At 42.4% G+C, this 21,065-nt stretch overlaps 1 protein-coding gene across 1 annotated transcript in view; it reads left to right on the top strand.

Annotated features, from left to right (window-relative positions):
- Positions 1–21,065, top strand: part of LOC310794836 (NLR family CARD domain-containing protein 3-like) — a gene marked incomplete at both ends in the record, with an annotated part of 42,494 nt that overhangs the window by 8,465 nt on the left and 12,964 nt on the right. The window contains 5 exons of the mRNA XM_083656889.1: positions 7,456–9,253; positions 9,349–9,522; positions 12,985–13,144; positions 13,633–13,754; positions 14,279–14,452. Of these exons, the coding sequence (XP_083513015.1) occupies positions 7,456–9,253; positions 9,349–9,522; positions 12,985–13,144; positions 13,633–13,754; positions 14,279–14,452 (2,428 nt within the window). The remainder of the gene's footprint in view (positions 1–7,455; positions 9,254–9,348; positions 9,523–12,984; positions 13,145–13,632; positions 13,755–14,278; positions 14,453–21,065) is intronic.

Here is a 21,065-nt window from a genome sequence, read left to right as displayed (position 1 = left end):
TTGTAGGATGAATCATTGTACCATCAGAACCTCCCACACTGACCCTTTATCTTTCCCCCTTAACGATCTTTGGTTGAAAAGGCTAAATGTACTTTTAGTAGTAAATAGCGATACACCTGCTTATTTTCCATTTTTGTCCACAGGTCTTCTTCCTCCATTTCTTCAATAGCACTCTATAGATGTCATTCCGCCATCTTAGTCCGCATTTCTGCAATACAACCAAACCAAATATCAATGTTGAATTACAATCTGATTGACTTCTATGATCTATACAGGGTTTTATTTTGCCTATTTTATTTTTCCATAATTTTGTACGCAGTCCTTATGGTCCAATTGGATGTTATTATTATGGTTATTTGATCAAATGAGCTTTCATTTGAGATCTAACCCCACAAAAGCTTAATTTCTGTGTAGTCAGATCAGACCCCCTTTTTCCTTAAGTTCCACATCATTTGTCTTTTAAATTAAATCCCATTGTGAAAATGCCTTGCTCCAACATCATATGGGCTATAAAATCACCCTGTACACTGATACGCCATTTTAGATAACACATTTTCTCATTCAAATAAAACACTAACATTCAAACTTCATTTCCAAATAAATGAATATTTATGCAACAAGAAACATTATACAATTGTGTCACTTTGTACTCAACTTATTAAATCAACTTGCCTGATTCATATGGACTTTGGTATGGGAGAGTTGGCAATATCTCAATTTAATTTCCGTATTACAATTGAATTTGGATTCATGCATTAACCAAATACTATGCTAATAGTTTATTACTTTTCCCAGTACCTCCATATCAATTTCTACATTTCAGATATATTCCATCTATCGCTATTTTAACCAAATGTTCACATATTGCCAAAATCCCCATCCATTTAGTCAATCAGCCGCTGAAACCTGATCCCGCTTGATCTCCGTCTCTTCCATATCAATCTGTTTCAAATATAAAGGTTTCCCACAACACAACTATTTTCATGCACAATTCAAAGGCCCAGTAATTACATGATTAGTATGTTAATTAGTTAGTGATTAGTTTGTCATCACCACATGCCCCCAAACACACTTGAATTTAAAGTTTGCCTCACCCAACAAACATTTTCATAATTATTGTACATATTTACATGAGCTCATTTCAAGTCAACAAGTCGAGTCAGCAGTCTTAAGTCAGAATACCTCCCTCTGACCATTCATTTCCCTGTATCACCAGTCTCTCCAATCTGCAACAATATTTTCTTGCAACAAATCACAATGAAATAAAATAAATCATATCATATCTTCTATAAATCATATCTTCTATAATCCCCCCTTTGAAACTCCTACAGATCCATATCTAGAGTTTCACTCTCTTCATTCTGCAAATAGAAATTCTATACACAGATATTATTGAATAAGAACCCATTTCATATCTTTGTAAGTTTATTATTTCATTTATAATTTCGCTGTTAACATATCTATATTTCATACTTAGGCTGTAGCTTTAATTTCATGTTCAAATGTAATATGATAAGTACTTTTCCACTTACCATGCTTCCAATCACTTATTCATCTAGCGCCTATTATGACATTCATCCGACATGACTTCTAATATTTCTTTTATTGTACCTTCCTCTGATCATTTGTAATATAAACGTTATAATAGACTACTTTTAACCTACGATACTTTCAATCTATGGTACAGAAGATTGCAGTTGTTCCTGCTGGACGCAGTTAACCTATTTATGGCTTTGAGAAAGTACCTTCTCTGTATAAACAACTCCTTGATTATTCTTTTGTTTTGTCAAGCCCCCTGGCTCAGCAGCCCTCCAGCTGTTGTCTCCCAGTCAACTATTGTCTGTTTGCACCTTATCACTATAATCACACTTCTATTAAGTGCAAATTTCACTCCCTCTTGATTTCTTGCGAGACACATGGCTTGTATATTTTTAAATTTTGAGACTACTTATCAGACTAGATAGATTTGGAAAGTAGTAAATGTCTGCAAATTAAATTAACTTTATAATGTTATTCTAAATGTTTGTTCAGAAAAAGATTTCTCTTAGTTTCTCAGGCAGTGAATGAGCCATTCAGTTCATTTGCATATAAACATGCCATTTAGGCAACAAAGTCCCCTCTGCTCCTTTTAAAACTCTAGCTAAATGAATGAATGAAAGCTTTTCCATTCTCTAAGTAAAATGACAATTTTTCCTAAAGCAAAGTAAATCTGAAATTTAGAGTTTGTATTTTCCCAGAAATTCATTTTAACATCTTTCTCTGTATCATTTGAATCAGGACGCTTTCTCCACCTTTCTACTCCACTCCTCTTCTGTAACGGATTTAAGCAGACAAATATAGTTAGTCATTGCAATCACAAATAATGGAACATCTTTCTGTTAAGATTCCTCTCACAGTTACTCTAAGGTACATTTTTCTAAATAAGAGTGATTTCTGCTCAGGATGTTGATTTGCCAGAGCACATTAAATGATACGACATCATTGAATTATCTTCCCCTTAATCAATTTATATTATTATTGATGACACTTTACCGCTTTAAAAGCAAAATTATTTTCTCCATCTGCAACCAGAACGACACATGATATCAACAGTAACTATTCAATATTATCTATGTTGCCCTGCACATCAGCTAGTGTTAATGATAAAACCCTACCTATATTTTCCAATTCCTTATATGACGAAATATTATATTAGACTGAATATCAATTAAACAATACACTTTAATGTAGTTGGATTTTACCCCATGTGAAGTTCACGTCCTCCAAGTGCTTTAACTTAGTTTGTTCCTCAGTTAACCTGAAAGAAAGGTTATCTTACCCCTGTTTACAATGACAGACAGACGGCTCTTCTCTGTCTCCAAATTAGCATTTCAATCACGCTTGCTGCAATAAAAGCCTTTGATCAGCATGACTTCCAATTCTTTTTAACTTCTTTTCTGTGAAAGGAAAATATTAGTACCAAAATTCTGTTGTCTTATGAGTTTCTTTATATGATCACCGACCTAAAGTAAAAGATCAAATTAGTTACAATTCCGGAATGGAATAATGGTTTTCCTGGCTGCAAAAGCAATGTTAGGGTTTCATCTCAGAGTTTTACATGACATAACCTCTCAGCCTACAGTCCCCTGTAAGAAAATTAGCATTTAGATTATTCCAAGTTCTCCCCCCATTTTCCTGTTAAGTCTCAGAGATTCACATATCAGGACAAGACAACATTGTGTAAATATAGTTCCTGTCTACATTTGCTTGAAACTTATCAGTTCTTCATACTACTGTGGGTTTTTTCCAGCAGACACCCAACGTCACCTCATCTCAGGCTGTTTCTGAAATGTTAAAACCAACATTAGTACGCTTTCATAATGTACATTTTTCCTGCAACGACTGCATTCTCTCTTCCTCCTCCAGCCCAGGGTTCCGTCTCTGAAACACACACAAAATATGTTAAACACAGCATAGATTTCCCACTTTTTTTATCTATTCCTTACATTGATCAAACGTATTACCTAATTATATAAGTTCTAACCCTGCACACTTTAATGCTTTACTTCGTAAATGCATTTATGTTACCGCTGCTGTCACACCTAACATGTTACACATTCATACATACAATTAACACATTTCATCTTATACACAAACACCCCGCGGGACACAGACAATCTAATGCATCCAAAATCTGCAACCCATTGTACCATATCAACAACTAAATATAATGGCAGTTAAAAGTGGTCCCTCTGTTATACAATTACATGTAGCTTCCAGCTCTCTCTCCTTCTTCATTCAAATTGCCTCGAGCGCCCAACACACTTTTTGCCCCCATTTAGTTAAGGTATGTCTAATCAATTTATTTTCCTATTCTGCTTCTCATTTATATAGCTCCCCAAACTATTTATGCCTCACCAATGAGGTTTAAATTTGCCTCTCCAAATGAGGCTTACCCCTCCAATGGGGTTTAAACTTGCACCCATGTGCAAAGTTCCCTTGCTCAGAGCCAGTCCCTGAAAGATTTAGGAGATTCAAGCTTCTTTGCACATCAACCATAATACACCAGGCCGTGATAGATTCTTAAAATCATATTCACAGGCTTTGTTCTCGTTCTGCGTCACTCTGGTTATCTACTATTGTCTAAAATGGACATAAATTGGAACCTCCATATAAGGACTCAAAACATGGATATGATACATATTTTAGACAATCCTGTGCCCTCTAGTCTCTTTGACCACTCTCCAAGCCTTCTCTCCATAACTCCTCCCCTTTGGCCTTACCTGAGTCTCTCTCCCTCTCCCGGGGAGGCTTTTTTGTTAGCATAGCCACTGCTATCTTCTGAAGCTAACTTTTCTTAATGTGCACATAGGCTATCAGACTTCCATGTACCGAAGACTGACCATTTCTCAAAAATGATTCAGAACTTTTGTTTGAATTATGTACATTCAATAGTCTGTCTGCCTCCATCTGATTCAATTTGGATCGAATATGAATATCTTATCAGGCCGTGCATTTTCCACTTTTAGGACACTCCGGTCCTTCTTGGCCCATATTCCCTATGGCCCGTCCACTAGAGGCTGGGGCCATTTCATCCCACCTCTATGTTATTTATATAGCGCGCTCTTCCACTGCCGGCGGTCGGTAAATCACGACTTCTTTTTTTAATTTTCCGGGCTTCAATACAGGCTGTATCAATGTATTGATCATCCTAACTCCCAAAGTTTTCATCAAAATAATCTTAACTCGTAAGTTCTCATCTTGCATTTAAACGTCTTAACTTTTCTTATCTACATCCCAAATACTTCTTAAATTTTAGTAGGCCTATACAATACATTTGCAGATTCTGAATACATCAATAATCAAGGTGGCATGAACACTGTTTTCTCTACTTGCTAAACATAGCTTTTAACTCTAATAACACTATTTAGCATTTAATCTACGCTCTCTTTCTTTATCTTGTTCATACACAACACTGATGATTATTGCCTACATTTAAACAACCCCAACATACATTACCGGTATTACTACAATTACGCACAGATAAACCGCTTTATATACATTGGAAAAGCATGTTTCTCAGTTTAGAGCCAGCATGGTCCAGCCATACTTAGCTACAGTAGCCTATATGCATGGTGTGAAATAACCCCAAATTAACATTAGCTACAGTAGCCCCCAAGAAAATCAAATTACAGTTAATTAAACTTTAGACATTAACTTTACAGAACTTCCCCGATGTGGCAGAAATATTGTAGCCTCTAACTACTCAGGCTGCAGTTAGAGGCCTTTGTTCTCGCTGCCTTTTGTCCCACAGCCCCTGCTAACATACCACCCCCGCTCTCTCTGCCTAACTTTTCAAGCCACCTTCCTATAAAACACAGCAACATTTAACAAAATACAAAACTTACCCAAACACATTAAGCTGAGAGATTTGACTTTTGAACACAACGTAGACTTTAAATTAACTTGTTTTCCCAAATGTTTCTGATTTAAGAAACCAGGCCTGTTCACTCAGGGCTTTCACACAGAGCCTTCACACAAGGCCTTCACACCTTTCTCCTCCCCCTCTGTGCAAACCGGCCCTCAGTTTCCGGCCTCTACAGTCCTGTACAAACTCTCTCATCTTAGGGAATACTTTATATATTTACAAACTAGTTTTCATAGACTTTGCTTCTGTAAACATAATCAAAACAATACTCGCCTCCTGTTGAATTCTGCTGCTTTGCTGAGGTCCATTCTGCTGCGTGTGCACTTCCACAAGAAAAAGACATTCGGCAAGCCACTAAAATCTCTCAGTATCCCTCCTCAAACCGGATTTCGGACACCAAACTGTGGTGAGGACTATAACTCTAAGTTTAGAAAACCAATGCAACTAGAAGGTAAAAGTATTACAAAAGGTTTATTTACAAAACAAAGTCTCACACAGACACTGTGGTTCACCCCCCTCTCTCTCCTGCTCCTGGGGAATGACCCCCTCTTCCTGTTAACCACTTCCTTTTATAGACTTCTTCTGAAGTCCCACAACAAAGAGTAGCTTTATGCACTTAGCGCCCCCTACGCTAGGAGGGGGTATAACAACATCTAAATTCTCTCTACAGCGGGTCTAGGCAGGTTGAAATTGAATGAGTGACAGGTCATAGGACAAATGAGAGAGTGGTTCGAAAAATGGGCTGCGCCTCCCATGCAGAGCCACGTAGATAGAAGAGTCCCGACATCTCCATTCACTCCAATGGACCAGTTTTTTACTCTAAAGAGTTCCAGGAATTAAGGTCCTGGATTAAGCAGCACTGCCGAGTTGCAGCAAAATAGACAGTTTGTGTTGTACTCTGAAAGGGTTTTCCCCCCTTGAATCAAATTGTACATTATCAGCTTTATTTTAGCATGCAAAAGTAGCGCGAGACCCATTCCTGGCTGTTCATCGGCTAATGAGTCTCACATTTTGGTCCTCCGCTGACGCCACTCTCTCTCTAGAGGACACTACTCCCGTGTCGTCTGATCGCAGATTGCAAAGTCGTTACTGAGTGGTGGAGACTGAATCCACCACTAGCCAATCACTGGCCAAGTGAACGGTTCACTTCCGTCCCCAGCTGGCTGAGGGGAGTGTCCCAGACCCAGAGAGAGATCTGCAGCATGCAGTAACGTAGTGTATCAGCGTAACAACTCTCATGGGTCTGGCGTTGAGACTATTTCTCCCCAAACCCTGTTCCATCAGGAGGTATTTTGCCTACTTCCTGGTCATTATTGTAGATAAGAATTTGTTCTTAACTAACTTCTTGCCTGGTAAAATAAAGAGTGTTGGTTGATGAGGTCTTCAAGCTGCACTCTTTAGACCAGTGTATCTGATGTTATTACAGTATTATTATTATTTTTCAGAATGTTTAATTCAAATGTTATTCTGTTGCAGCTGCTTGAGGAGAACATTGTCACTTTTGTGAAGAAGGAGCTGAAGAGAGTCCAGCTGGTTCTGAGTCCAGATTACCCAGAATGCTTAGAGAGTCCGAGGGAGGAGGAGGAGGCTTTTCTAAACATCACACTGCTCTTCCTGAGGAGAATGAAGCAGGAGGAGCTGGCTGACTATCTGCAGAGCAGTAAGAGGCTTTAACAGCTTTAACATGATGGAGGGAGGAAGTGGTGGCAAAATGGGAGATATATGATTAGTTAAATATAGACATTTCTCAAGAAAGATTGATTCAATTCCAGATTGCAAAATAATATTCACAATCCTCATGAATCATCAGCTAAAATCATTGATTTATTCATGTGGGTGTATAATGCTGAACACAGTATTATTTAAGAACAAATGCCACCACAGATGCATTTCACATTGGGTAGCACACACAGTCAGGACCTGTTTGTCCACCAGTGATGAGCAGAATAGATGCCATGTGGTTAGGAAAAGTATGCATTCACATATTAATATTTACACTTCTCATATTTACAGCAACATCCACTGATTGATGTAATTTGTCCTTTCAGAAACTCTTGCTGGAGTGTGCCAACGTAATCACAAATCCAGTCTGAAGGAGAAGTTCCAGTGTCTGTTTGAGGGGATTGCTAAAGCAGGAAACCCAACACTTCTGAATCAGACCTACACAGAGCATTACCTCACAGAGGGAGGGAGTGGAGATGTCAATGATGAACATGAGGTGAGACAGATTGAAGCAGCATCCAGGAAACCAGTGAGACCGGAAACAATAATCAAAAGTGAAGACATCTTTAAACCCTTACCTGGAAGAGATGAACCAACCAGAACATTGATGACAAAGGGAGTGGCTGGCATTGGGAAAACAGTCTTAACACAGAAGTTCACTCTGGACTGGGCTGAAGACAAAGCCAACCAGGATATACAGTTCACATTTCCATTCACTTTCCGAGAGCTGAATCTGCTGAAAGGGAAAAAGTACAGTTTGGTGGAACTTCTTCATCACTTCTTTCCTGAGACCAAAGGAATCTTCAGATTTGACAAGTTCCATGTTGTGTTCATCTTTGACGGTGTGGATGAGTGTCGACTTCCTCTGGACTTCCAGAACAACAGGATTGTGACTGATGTTACAGAGTCAACCTCGGTGGACGTGCTGCTGACAAACCTTATCAAGGGGAAACTGCTTCCCACTGCTCACCTCTGGATGACCACACGACCGGCAGCAGCCAAGCAGATCCCTCCTGAGTGCATTGACATGGTAACAGAGGTGAGAGGCTTCACTGACTCACAGAAGGATGAGTACTTCAGGAAGAGATTCATAGATAAGGAGCAGGCCAGCAGAATCATTTCCCACATCAAGACTTCACAAACCCTCCACATCATGTGCCACATACCAGTGTTTTGTTGGATCACTGCTACAGTTCTGGAGCTTGTGTTGAAAACCAGAGAGAGAAGAGACATGCCCAAGACCCTGACTGAGATGTACATCCACTTCCTGCTGGTTCAGTCCAAACAGGCGGATGTCAAGTATCATGGGAGTGCTGAAACAGATCCAATCTGGAATAAAAAGAGAAGGAAGATGATTCTCTCTCTGGGAAAACTGGCTTTTGAGGAGCTAGAGAGAGGCAACCTAATCTTCTATGAAGCCGACCTGAGAAAGTGTGACATTGATATCAGAGCAGCCTCAGTGTACTCAGGAGTGTTCACACAGATCTTTAAAGAGGAGCGTGGGCTGAACGAGGACACTGTGTTCTGCTTTGTCCATCTGAGCATTCAGGAGTTTCTGGCTGCAGTTTATGTCTTTCTGTCCTTCATCAAAACTGGTGTCAATCTCCTGTCAGAAAGTCAATCAACATCCTGGTGGTCAACACTATCAAGAGACAAATCTAAACTAACATGCCTCTACCAGAGTGCTGTGGACAAGGCCTTACAGAGTCCAAATGGACACCTGGACTTGTTCCTCCGCTTCCTCCTGGGTCTTTCACTAGAGACCAATCAGACTCTCCTAAGAGGCCTGCTGACACAGAGAGGAAGTAGTTTGGAGACCAATCAGAAAACGGTCCAGTACATCCAGGAGAAGATCAAGGTGAATCCCTCTTCAGAGAAAAGCATCAATCTGTTCCACTGTCTGAATGAGCTGAATGACCGTTCTCTAGTGGAGGAGATCCAACAGCACCTGAGTTCAGGAAGTCTCTCCACAGCCAGACTCTCCCCTGCTCAGTGGTCAGCTCTGGTCTTCATCTTACTGTCATCAGAAAAAGAGCTCGATGTGTTTGACCTGAAGAAATACTCTGCTTCAGAGGAGGCTCTCCTGGGGCTGCTGCCGCTGGTCAAAGCCTCCAATAAATCTCTGTAGGTGCAAGCATAACTTGATGTCTTCAATATTAAATGCAATATACAGAAAAAAATATTTTCAAATTTCTTGTTCATGGCTAATTCTTCCCCAGGTTGAGTGGCTGTAAGCTATCAGAGAGAGGCTGTGAAGCTCTGGCCTCAGTTCTCAGCTCCCAGTCCTCTAGTCTGCGAGAGCTGGACCTGAGTAACAACGACTTGGAAGATCCAGGTGTGAAGCTGCTCTCTGCTGGACTGGAGAGTCCACACTGTAGACTGGAGAGTCTCAGGTCAGTATCCCTTAAGCCCATTGTACACCAATCAAACCTTCTCCAACAAACACAGACAAGCACAGATGTTTGTTTGGTGCCCCGTTGCTGGCTGTCGTTGTTTGGAATTGTTTGGAGATGTTTGGTCAGATTCAACATGTTCCATCCTTTATAGAGGTCTTCACAGGTCTACTCGGGTATTACACATAATGATAGAATAGATAGTGATAGAATCGGACCCGGACCCTAATTGATCATAATAAATATGGACCCGGACCCGTACGGGTCTTGGGTCGGGTCCCAGGTCCTAGGATCCGAGTAGCCCCGTGAAGACCTCTATAAAGGATTGAACATGTTGATCAGCGCTGATCACGAGAGAAACATATGAAAACACACAGCACATGCAGAGGAGGCTCTCCTGGGGCTGCTGCCGCTCGTCAAAGCCTCCAATAAATATCTGTAGGTGCATGCATAACTTGATGTCTTCAATATGAAATGCAATATACAGAAAAAACTATTTTCAAATTTCTTGTTCATGGCTAATTCTTCCCCAGGTTGAGTGGCTGTAAGCTGTCAAAGAGAAGCTGTGAAGCTCTGGCCTCAGTTCTCAGCTCCCAGTCCTCTAGTCTGCGAGAGCTGGACCTGAGTAACAATGACTTGGAAGATCCAGGTGTGAAGCTGCTCTCTGCTGGACTGGAGAGTCCAAACTGTAGACTGGAGAGTCTCAGGTCAGTATCCCTTAAGCCCATGGTACACCAATCAAACCTTCTCCAACAAACACAGACAAGCACAGATGTTTGTTTGGTGCCCCGTTGCTGGCTGTCATTGTTTGGAATTGTTTGGAGATGTTTGGTCAGATTCAACATGTTCAATCCTTTATAGAGGTCTTCACAGGTCTACTTGGGTATTACACATAATGATAGAATAGATAGTGATAGAATCGGACCCGACCCGGACCCTAATTGATCATAATAAATATGGACCCGGACCCGTACGGGTCTTGGGTCGGGTCCCAGGTCCTAGGATCCGAGTAGCCCCGTGAAGACCTCTATAATTGAACATGTTGATCAGCGCTGATCACGAGAGAAACATATGAAAACACACAGCACGTGCAGAGGAGGCTCTCCTGGGGCTGCTGCCGCTGGTCAAAGCCTCCAATAAATCTCTGTAGGTGCAAGCATAACTTGATGTCTTCAATATGAAATGCAATATACAGAAAAAAATATTTTCAAATTTCTTGTTCATGGCTAATTCTTCCCCAGGTTGAGTGGCTGTAAGCTATCAGAGAGAGGCTGTGAAGCTCTGGCCTCAGTTCTCAGCTCCCAGTCCTCTAGTCTGCGAGAGCTGGACCTGAGTAACAACGACTTGGAAAATGCAGGTGTGGAGCTGCTCTCTGCTGGACTGGAGAGTCCACACTGTAGACTGGAGAGTCTCAGGTCAGTATCCCTTAAGCCCATGGTACACCAATCAAACCTTCTCCAACAAACACAAACACAGATGTTTGTTTGGTGCCCCGTTGCTGGCTGTCGTTGTTTGGAATTGTTTGGAGATGTTTGGTCAGATTCAACATGTTCAATCCTTTATAGAGGTCTTCACAGGTCTACTCGGGTATTACACATAACGATAGAATAGATAGGGATAGAATCGGACCCGACCCGACCCGGACCCTAATTGATCATAATAAATATGGACCCAAACGGGTCTCGGGTTGGGTCCCAGGTCCTAGGATCCGAGTAGCCCCGTGAAGACCTCTATAAAGGATTGACCATGTTGATCAGCGCTGATCACGAGAGAAACGTATGAAAACACAGCATGCGCAGAGGAGGCTCTCCTGGGGCTGCTGCCGCTGGTCAAAACCTCCAATAAATCTCTGTAGGTGCATGCATAACTTGATGTCTTCAATATGAAATGCAATATACAGAAAAAACTATTTTAAAATTTCTTGTTCATGGCTAATTCTTCCCCAGGTTGAGGGGCTGTGAGCTGTCAAAGAGAAGTTGTGAAGCTCTGGCCTTAGTTCTCAGCTCCCAGTCCTCTAGTCTGCGAGAGCTGGAACTGAGTAACAACGACTTGGACGATCCAGGTGTGAAGCTGCTCTCTGCTGGACTGGAGAGTCCACACTGTAGACTGGAGAGTCTCAGGTCAGTATCCCTTAAGCCAGCATTTCTCAACTGGTGGGTCGCGACCCAAAGGTGGGTCGCGGGGCCGTTTTGATTGGGTCGCGGACATTGGCCAAAAAAAAAAAAAAAAAAATCATATTTCATTTGAGTTCAATTCAGATTATTGTAACTGGATTAGCCTGACCAGTTTTACTTGTTTAACAAGCTGAAGCATATGCTCTGCCTGTAATTCAAGAGAAGTCTGCCTTTTCATTTCATATTTAATTTTAGTTCAATTCAGATGATTGAAACTGGATTAGCATGGCCCCAGTTTAATTAAAAGTTATGACCAGTTTAACTAAAAAGCCTGTGATTCAAGAAAAGTCTGCCTTTTTATTTCATATTAGTTAAATTCAGACTATTGAAACTGGATTAGCATGACCAGGTTAACTTGTTTTATTATTATTATTATTATTATTATTATTATTATTATTATTATTATTATTATTATTAACTTGTTTAAAACATATAGGCATGTAATTCAAGATAAGTCTGCCTATTATTTCATATTTCATACAGTTCAAATAAGACTTTCCGAGCATGACCAGTTTGACTTGTTTAAATTTAAAAACATATAGGCCTGTAATTCAAGTCTGCCTTATTTCAATTGGTTTTTAGCCCTAGTTACACTTCTGTTGCACTTTTTTGTTAATTTGAGGTTTATAACAGTGCATGAAGGCATTGTGTATTAAATTAATGTACTATTTTTTGTGCAATAAATTTGAGTGGTTTAAAAAGAAAATCTGAAATTTGGGTCGCGACTTCATGACAAGAAAAATAGTGGTTCCTGAAGCTACACCAGTTGAGAACCACTGCCTTAAGCCCATGGTACACCAATCAAACCTTCTCCGACAAACACAGATGTTTGTTTGGTGCCCCGTTGCTGGCTGTCGTTGTTTGGAATTGTTTGGAGATGTTTGGTCAGATTCAACATGTTCAATCCTTTATAGAGGTCTTCACAGGTCTACTCGGGTATTACACATAACGATAGAATAGATAGGGATAGAATCGGACCCGACCCGGACCCTAATTGATCATAATAAATATGGACCCGGACCCGTACGGGTCTCGGGTCGGGTCCCAGGTCCTAGGATCCGAGTGAAGACCTCTATAAAGGATTGAACATGTTGATCAGTGCTGATCACGAGAGAAACGTATGAAAACACAGCGCGCGCAGAGGAGGCTCTCCTGGGGCTGCTGCCGCTGGTCAAAGCCTCCAATAAATCTCTGTAGGTGCATGCATAACTTGATGTCTTCAATATGAAATGCAATATACAGAAAAAACTATTTTCAAATTTCTTGTTCATGGCTAATTCTTCCCCAGGTTGAGTGGCTGTAAGCTGTCAAATAGAAGCTGTGAAGCTCTGGCCTCAGTTCTCAGCTCCCAGTCCTCTAGTCTGCGAGAGCTGGACCTGAGTAGCAACGACTTGGAAGATCCAGGTGTGAAGCTGCTCTCTGCTGGACTGGAGAGTCCACACTGTAGACTGGAGAGTCTCAGGTCAGTATCCCTTAAGCCCATGGTACACCAATCAAACCTTCTCCAACAAACACAGATGTTTGTTTGGTGCCCCGTTGCTGGCTGTCGTTGTTTGGAATTGTTTGGAGATGTTTGGTCAGATTCAACATGTTCAATCCTTTATAGAGGTCTTCACAGGTCTACTCGGGTATTACACATAATGATAAAATAGATAGTGATGAAGACCTCTATAAAGGATTGAACATGTTGATCAGTGCTGATCACGAGAGAAACGTATGAAAACACAGCGCGCGCAGTGGAGGCTCTCCTGGGGCTGCTGCCGCTGGTCAAAGCCTCCAATAAATCTCTGTAGGTGCATGCATAACTTGATGTCTTCAATATGAAATGCAATATACAGAAAAAACTATTTTCAAATTTCTTGTTCATTGCTAATTCTTCTCCAGGTTGAGTGGCTGTAAGCTGTCAAAGATAAGCTGTGAAGCTCTGGCCTCAGTTCTCAGCTCCCAGTCCTCTAGTCTGCGAGAGCTGGACCTGAGTAGCAACGACTTGGAAGATCCAGGTGTGAAGCTGCTCTCTGCTGGACTGGAGAGTCCACACTGTAGACTGGAGAGTCTCAGGTCAGTATCCCTTAAGCCCATGGTACACCAATCAAACCTTCTCTGACAAACACAGATGTTTGTTTGGTGCCCCGTTGCTGGCTGTCGTTGTTTGGAATTGTTTGGAGATGTTTGGTCAGATTCAACATGTTCAATCCTTTATAGAGGTCTTCACAGGTCTACTCGGGTATTACACATAAGGTTAAAATAGATAGTGATAGAATCGGACCCGACCCGGACCCCAATTGATCATAATAAATATGGACCCGGACCCGTACGGGTCTCGGGTCGGTTCCCAGGTCCTAGGATCCGAGTAGCCCCGTGAAGACCTCTATAAAGGATTGAACATGTTGATCAGTGCTGATCACGAGAGAAACGTATGAAAACACAGCGCGCAGTGGAGGCTCTCCTGGGGCTGCTGCCGCTGGTCAAAGCCTCCAATAAATCTCTGTAGGTGCATGCATAACTTGATGTCTTCAATATGAAATGCAATATACAGAAAAAACTATTTTCAAATTTCTTGTTCATGGCTAATTCTTCCCCAGGTTGAGTGGCTGTAAGCTGTCAAAGAGAAGCTGTGAAGCTCTGGCCTTAGTTCTCAGCTCCCAGTCCTCTAGTCTGCGAGAGCTGGACCTGAGTAACAATGACTTGGAAGATCCAGGTGTGAAGCTGCTCTCTGCTGGACTGGAGAGTCCACACTGTAGACTGGAGAGTCTCAGGTCAGTATCCCTTAAGCCCATGGTACACCAATCAAACCTTCTCCGACAAGCACAGATGTTTGTTTGGTGCCCCGTTGCTGGCTGTCGTTGTTTGGAATTGTTTGGAGATGTTTGGTCAGATTCAACATGTTCAATCCTTTATAGAGGTCTTCACAGGTCTACTCGGGTATTACACATAATGATAGAATAGATAGTGATAGAATCGGACCGGACCCGGACCCTAATTGATCATAACACTGGCACCGATGACCCCTGTTTCAATCCACGGAGTATACATTGACAATAAACTGGACTGGGCTAAGTACACTGAAGCACTCTACAAGAAGGGGCAAAGCCGTCTACTTCCTGAGACGGCTGAGGTACTTCAACGTCTGCCGGACCATGCTGAGGATGTTCTATGAGTCGGTGGTTGCCAGTGCCTTCATGTATGCTATCGTGTGCTGGGGCAGCAGGCTGAAGGCAGCGGACGCCAACAGACTCAACAAACTGAACCAACAAACTGGCCAGGGACATTGTGGGGCTGGAGCTGAGCTCTCTGACAGCGGTGTCGGAGAAGAGAACGCTGACCAGGCTACGCTCCATCATGAACAATGACTCTCACCCACTCCACGGCATGCTGGTCAAACACAGGAGCACGTTCAGTGAGAGGCTGATCCCACTCAGATGCACCACAGAGAGGCACAGGAAATAATTCCTGCCTGTGAAGTAGCCGGCATCCCGTGTTGTGCACAACCACGCTCTGACGTATGTGTGCGCGTTTGCGTGACAGGTCTACCTGAGATCGTGAGGATTACTTTTTCTTTTCTTCTCTTTTTACATAGAAAACACTGCATTCTGGCGGGCAATGATCTAACGCAGTAATGCAGCCTTTCTTGGATTAGTAACTGTAATATAATTATTGTTTTGGAAATTGTAACGCCTTATATTACTTTGTTATTGAAAAAGTAAGTAATTACAGTAACACGCCCAACACTGTTTATATTTCATCGCGTGGTGAGTACACAAGTCACAACATGTACATGTGAGTGTTTCTGGCGCTGTTAGAATTTGTATTTTGGGTGACTGAACGGCGATACCATAAGCCGCTTTCAGACATGCCTTGGAATTCGGGAGTTACAGTATCTAGAGGGCATCCGGATGGCGGTGTATGTATGTATGAACACATTTTGGTGAGCTATGCGAGCTCCCGCGACCCTCCTACTATCTGGAGGTAAGACAACATCGAGCCCTTGTATCAGGGACAGATTCGCCCCCCTTCCCAAGAGCTCCGTGAAGTAGCCAGCTCAGTGAGTGCATGAGGAGAGGGAGGGAGACAGAAAGCCAGTGTGGCAGATTATTATTATACTGTACAGTATGTGAATAAGCGAGCAAAAAAAACATCATGCCGTTTCAGTTTTTCCAAATGAAGCTCGAACCTGCTCCGTGTGTGTCAGCCAACAGGCTACATGTTGCTGGATTGAAATGCTCATGGCTTTGATCTTATTTCATTTCTGCATAGTTTCGCACAGCATACACATTTAATGAGCATTTTTGGACGCGAGGGTCGTCCTGCTTCCCAGTATTGGACATCGCTAGGTAGGGTATCTGGATCTGGTTGCGTTCATGCCTTTGATTTAATGTTTACACAGCGTTTGTGAAGATTCACGTGCAGAACCGCAAATTCCAAGTAGTGTCAAGTCAGGCAGTATAAACGGAAACTTCAGGGTATAACCTTCGCAATAATGGCAATTAACGCCAATGACGTCGAACGACATCAAATCAAATAGTAACGTAGAGTGCCAATGACGTCTAAAGACGGCAAATGCGTTTTTTGACGGTGGGACGTGGATCAAAGCCTCATGCATCTCCTGTAAAAATATTGGAGCTATTGAAGGTGTATAACCTATTTTAGCGTTTGTGAAGATTCACGTGCAGAACCGCAAATTCCAAGTAGCGTCAAGTCAGGCAGTATAAACGGAAACTTCAGGGTATAACCTTCGCAATAATGGCAATTAAATGAAGTAAATGCACGTGTAATGTTGATGATTATAGAGTCTGTGTCTGTCTTCCGGCGGGCCGGATAGACCAGGAAGTGAAATTAAACGTTTTACGACCGCTGCCTGCCTTTCGCTCTGCCTAGCAACATACCATAAACAAGGAGAACGCCATGCTCGCTACATCCAGGGGCTTGCTTCTCTCGCGAACATCTCTCGTTATATTCTAACAATTTGATTGGAAGTAATTTTGTTATTTTGTGGTTATTAGGGATGGGCGCGAGTACTCGGGTACTCGAGCACTCGTTCATAACGTCAGTAGTCGAGTAACGTTTCCGCTGTTCGGGTACTCGCCCCACTCCGCACCCCTTTAAAAATGGTATAGAAGATCTACGCACGCATCGTCATGTGGATCTGGCAGCATGAACTGCACGGGCGTCAAGTCAGCCAGAATGTACAAGTACGTCATCCACTTTGTTGCTTTCAAAATAAAACGCTTATTGTAACGTAACCTTATTTATTTTGATTAATGCGTTACAGCCTCAGTTTCACGCCATATAACATCACAACGAGTATTTTGATACAAGGTTTGCTGCTTCATTCGTTGAAATACCTTTTCTCCTCCAACGTGCATCAATAAGCTATTTACTTTTGTTTAAGTAACATTATTTTGAAACTTTTAACCGGAAGTTTTCCAGCTCATCCCGAAAATAGTGGCTGGAGATACTCCCGCATGAGACGCACGCTTCTTCATAGCGCACGCCCGATAAAACTCATTCAAAACTTTGCACTAGTTTACTGACTACACTGTCGTTTCCCATAACGTTAGTCACAAGAAATGTGGAGAAAGAATCACTTTTTGGGAGACAATCGCTTCATGGTGATCACTGTTCAGCTGCAGCTGTAACGTTAATCACACTGGTCAGTTTTCACTTTTTGGCAGAACACCGGACCTTGTAATCCGTGGATTTACGTTAGTGTAACAGTGATCATAAAGTAAAATGGATGATACTGGACAATGGACATGTATTGGAATTGAGCCTTCGCTTGGGTTGTTTCACAACATTGTCCGCTCCGAAGCGCAAATGCCATCTATCCAACCATCGGAGTACCATCGGAGATGCTGTCTGTCAGGTAGGCTTTACGTTAGCTTAGCGTCGCCTCACCTAATATCAGTCAGTCAGTCAGTCCCTCTCCTCGCATGCTCCAGGTAACGCTTTCTCCATGCAAAAATGCAAACGTTATGTGTGAACAGCCCCACACACCGATTACCCCTGCTCCGTCATTACCATAGTAATCACACAGACCCCCCCGCGCGAGTACTCGAGCACTCGTTCATAATAGAAGGAGAGTACTCGACTATTTAAATTGCTTAAAATGCCCATCCCTAGTGGTTATGGCCAAAGTGGCTGCCGCAAACCGTTTCATTTCACTTCCTGATCTGCCCCGGCCGCAGACAGACTAATCATCAAGACAACACTGGCCGATTCACTCGGTGTTCAAGCGAGACTAGTCTGCGTTGGTCTCGTCTACTATTAGAGGTAAGATGTGAGGCATCAATATTAAAATTAGACTGTTTAATAACAATAAAAACCTTGCTCGTAGCTGCTTTAAAGTCCCATTCCGTTGGTTTTGGCGAGAAATAAATGTGCACAAAGTGTTTATTATTGGCACTGAGTGAATGCGCCTTGACGTCACTTAAAAATGGCGACCAGGGGCGTTTCTCTCCGACCAGCCGTTCAGAAGATACATGGAAAACCGCAGTTTCGAAGTGGATAGCATCTCCCGCCACAGCTAGAGGATGTGACGTCTCGCGCGTTCACATCCAGCTTGTCTCTTGTCCTAGACGCTAACAGGAAATGGCTGAAGTAGCTTTTAAAGTTACGCTTGTCGCTAGCTGCTAGCTAAAGGAAACAACAAACACAGACTCCAGAAAAAGTCCAGACTAAATAAATAAATATTTATCTAATGAAGCCCGTCTGGCCAGACAGCAGCAATGTGACCCAGGGGCGTATGCAGAAATTGAATTATAGGTGGGCCTGGATGAAATTGGGTGGGCCTGGATAGGAAGGGGTGCAGATGCCCGGCCGAATCTGACCACTGGTTACTGTGTTGTAACCAGTGACAACACAGTCCTGAAGGGGGCCATCATGGCCACTTCACATCCAGTGATCCGATTAAGCAACATTAGGCTACAGCAGGAAGGAAAAGCATTCCACATTTATATTGGCATTTTATATCCAGGGCAATGCATTGTGGACGTGTTATTTTACTAAAAATAATGCATTTGACCATCATTTCAAGTAGAATGATACCACCCAAGCAAGAATATTTCAAGTGTTTCAAGTGCTTTACTGAAATATTTGGACCATATAATGATAATACAATTATCTCAACCTTAAAAGGTTACATATAGGTGCCAAATGTTGCTTATACTTGTGTGTATACTGTTACTTTATACAGAAATTAGAACCACTGATCCATATACTGCTGTGAGTTTAAAAAATAACAACACTGAGGCTGCTTCAAGTTTGAACAAGACGCCCTCTGGTTTATTTATCCACAGAGAGAACAAAATTCCTAGATGTCATGAAGTTGTCATGCATTAGACTCTGGAGATGATGTGCCCTGCGTTTTTACAAAAGTAACAAAACCATTGGCTAGCAATGCAGCAGCAAGTTTACCTCTAGAAAACAACCAATTAATTTTTTTTTTTTTTTCTTTTTTTTTGGGTGGGCCAGGGCAAGAAGTGGGTGGGCCTGTGCCTACCCAGGCCCACCCGTAGATACGCCCCTGATGTGACCGTCATCGGGGGGAAACTAGAGTCAGGACTGTGTCGGTTCATGAAGGGAACTTGCTGCTTGTAGCTAGTGTAATGTGGTTTTGACCAGATAACGTTAGCTGCTTGCTAATGGATTTTCAAGATTCAAGATTTTTACTGTCACTCCGTAGTACAAGTATCTGACCACCTGGTCAGAAACTCTGCTAACATTACCGTCTTGTGTGAAGTAATGCAACCCTAACGTTACTACCGTTATGCTTATGGTCATGGAACATTATTGTTTGACTGCATTTAGCTGCGGTGGTGATTCGTTAGCTTGATGCTATATGCGGCTAACTAATAGATTTAGCTATATTTATAGAAATTACCACCAGCCCCACTAATAACGTTACTGTCTTGTGTTGATAATGAATCTAACAGTCGGAAATATGCCTAACGTTAGCCTACTGTCTGTTATGCTTACGGTACATTGTTTGACGGCTACCGTACATACAGGGGGAGCAGGCTATTTCCTGGCTTGTGCTAACATGAGTATCCACTTCCCACAGCCAGCAGGCTCTGACTGCAGTGGGACTGCACATACTAGTAATGTTAGCTTGATGCTAATCGCGGCTAACTAATATTAATTTACATTTATAGAAATTACCACCAGCCCCACTAATAACGTTACCGTCTTGTGTGGATAATGAATTTAACAGTCCTAAATATGCCTAACGTTACTGTTATGCTTATGAAACATTGTTTGATTGTTCAGTTTGGTCAACTCCAGGCATTACCGTACATACAGGGGGAGCAGGCTATTTCCTTGCTTTTGCTAACATGAGTATCGACTTGCCCGCAGCCAACGCAAGCCAAAACACGACCAAACATGCCACAATAACGTCCCCTAATTCATCCAGAATCCTTCCTGGGCATCTCGAGGCTGATCTGACCGATAAATTGTCCAGGTTGCCGTTTTCAAGTGACTTTTATGAGTTAACGTTACAAAGCAACGAACAGCTCTGCTGTTGCCAGGCAACTGCTTGTGCGCGTGCGAGTATGGTGCCCGCGCGTCAGCTCGTTCACACGCTGCCTGCAGTTACACTAACGGCCACCGGCGTCAGTAATAGTGAGTTTTGACGGATTGGGCCTTTAAGGCTATGCTCAGACAGTGAAGTACAGCTGTGTGGTCAGTTTTCACAACTCCCCATTGTGTGGTCATGTCCAAATTCCCCCCACCCCTGCCCCCTCTCTACTTTACACCCTACTTTACATGCTCCACATGTATGAAAGCAACATGCCTCATGTCCAGTGTTGGGCAAGTTACTTTTAATTAGTAACTTAGTTACAGTTACTAGTTACTGCTCTGAAAAGTAACTCAGTTACTTTAAGTTACTCGTTACTGTCCAGGTAACTTAGTTACTAGGAAAGTAACTTTTGAGTTACTTTTTTTTAAACTCTCAATTCTCTTATTAATGCACACACATTATTTTGGGGTTGCTGTAGCACAGTGTGGGACAAGACAACATTGAGGCATATTTATTATTGCCTTCAAAAAGTAGCCAGTAGCCTACACTTTTGGCACTGTATAATTAACAACTGGATCAGTAGTCTATAATATCCTCCTGGCTGAACAACATAAACACTGTGGTTACCGTTTGTAAAAGCGGAGTGACAGTGAGCAGCAGAGCCCAGCACTGCCTGCAGATAGGGACAGAGCAGAACCCCAAAGCAGCCGCTCGTTGCGGCTGCCTTTAATAGCAGTTCATCTCCAAATGGCAGCAGACTTGCAGGCATTTTTTCCCCATTTCATGACCAAACAACGCGAAACACACCGTGAACACCCTCCAACGCGAGGGGAATCTGTAAGTGAGAGACG

Source organism: Poromitra crassiceps, assembly GCF_964638095.1.
Source record: "Poromitra crassiceps genome assembly, chromosome: 20".
In the NCBI taxonomy this organism is placed as follows: domain Eukaryota; kingdom Metazoa; phylum Chordata; class Actinopteri; order Beryciformes; family Melamphaidae; genus Poromitra; species Poromitra crassiceps.
The sequence above is the reverse complement of the archived record's forward strand: the minus strand, read 5'-3'. Positions and strand labels throughout refer to the sequence as shown.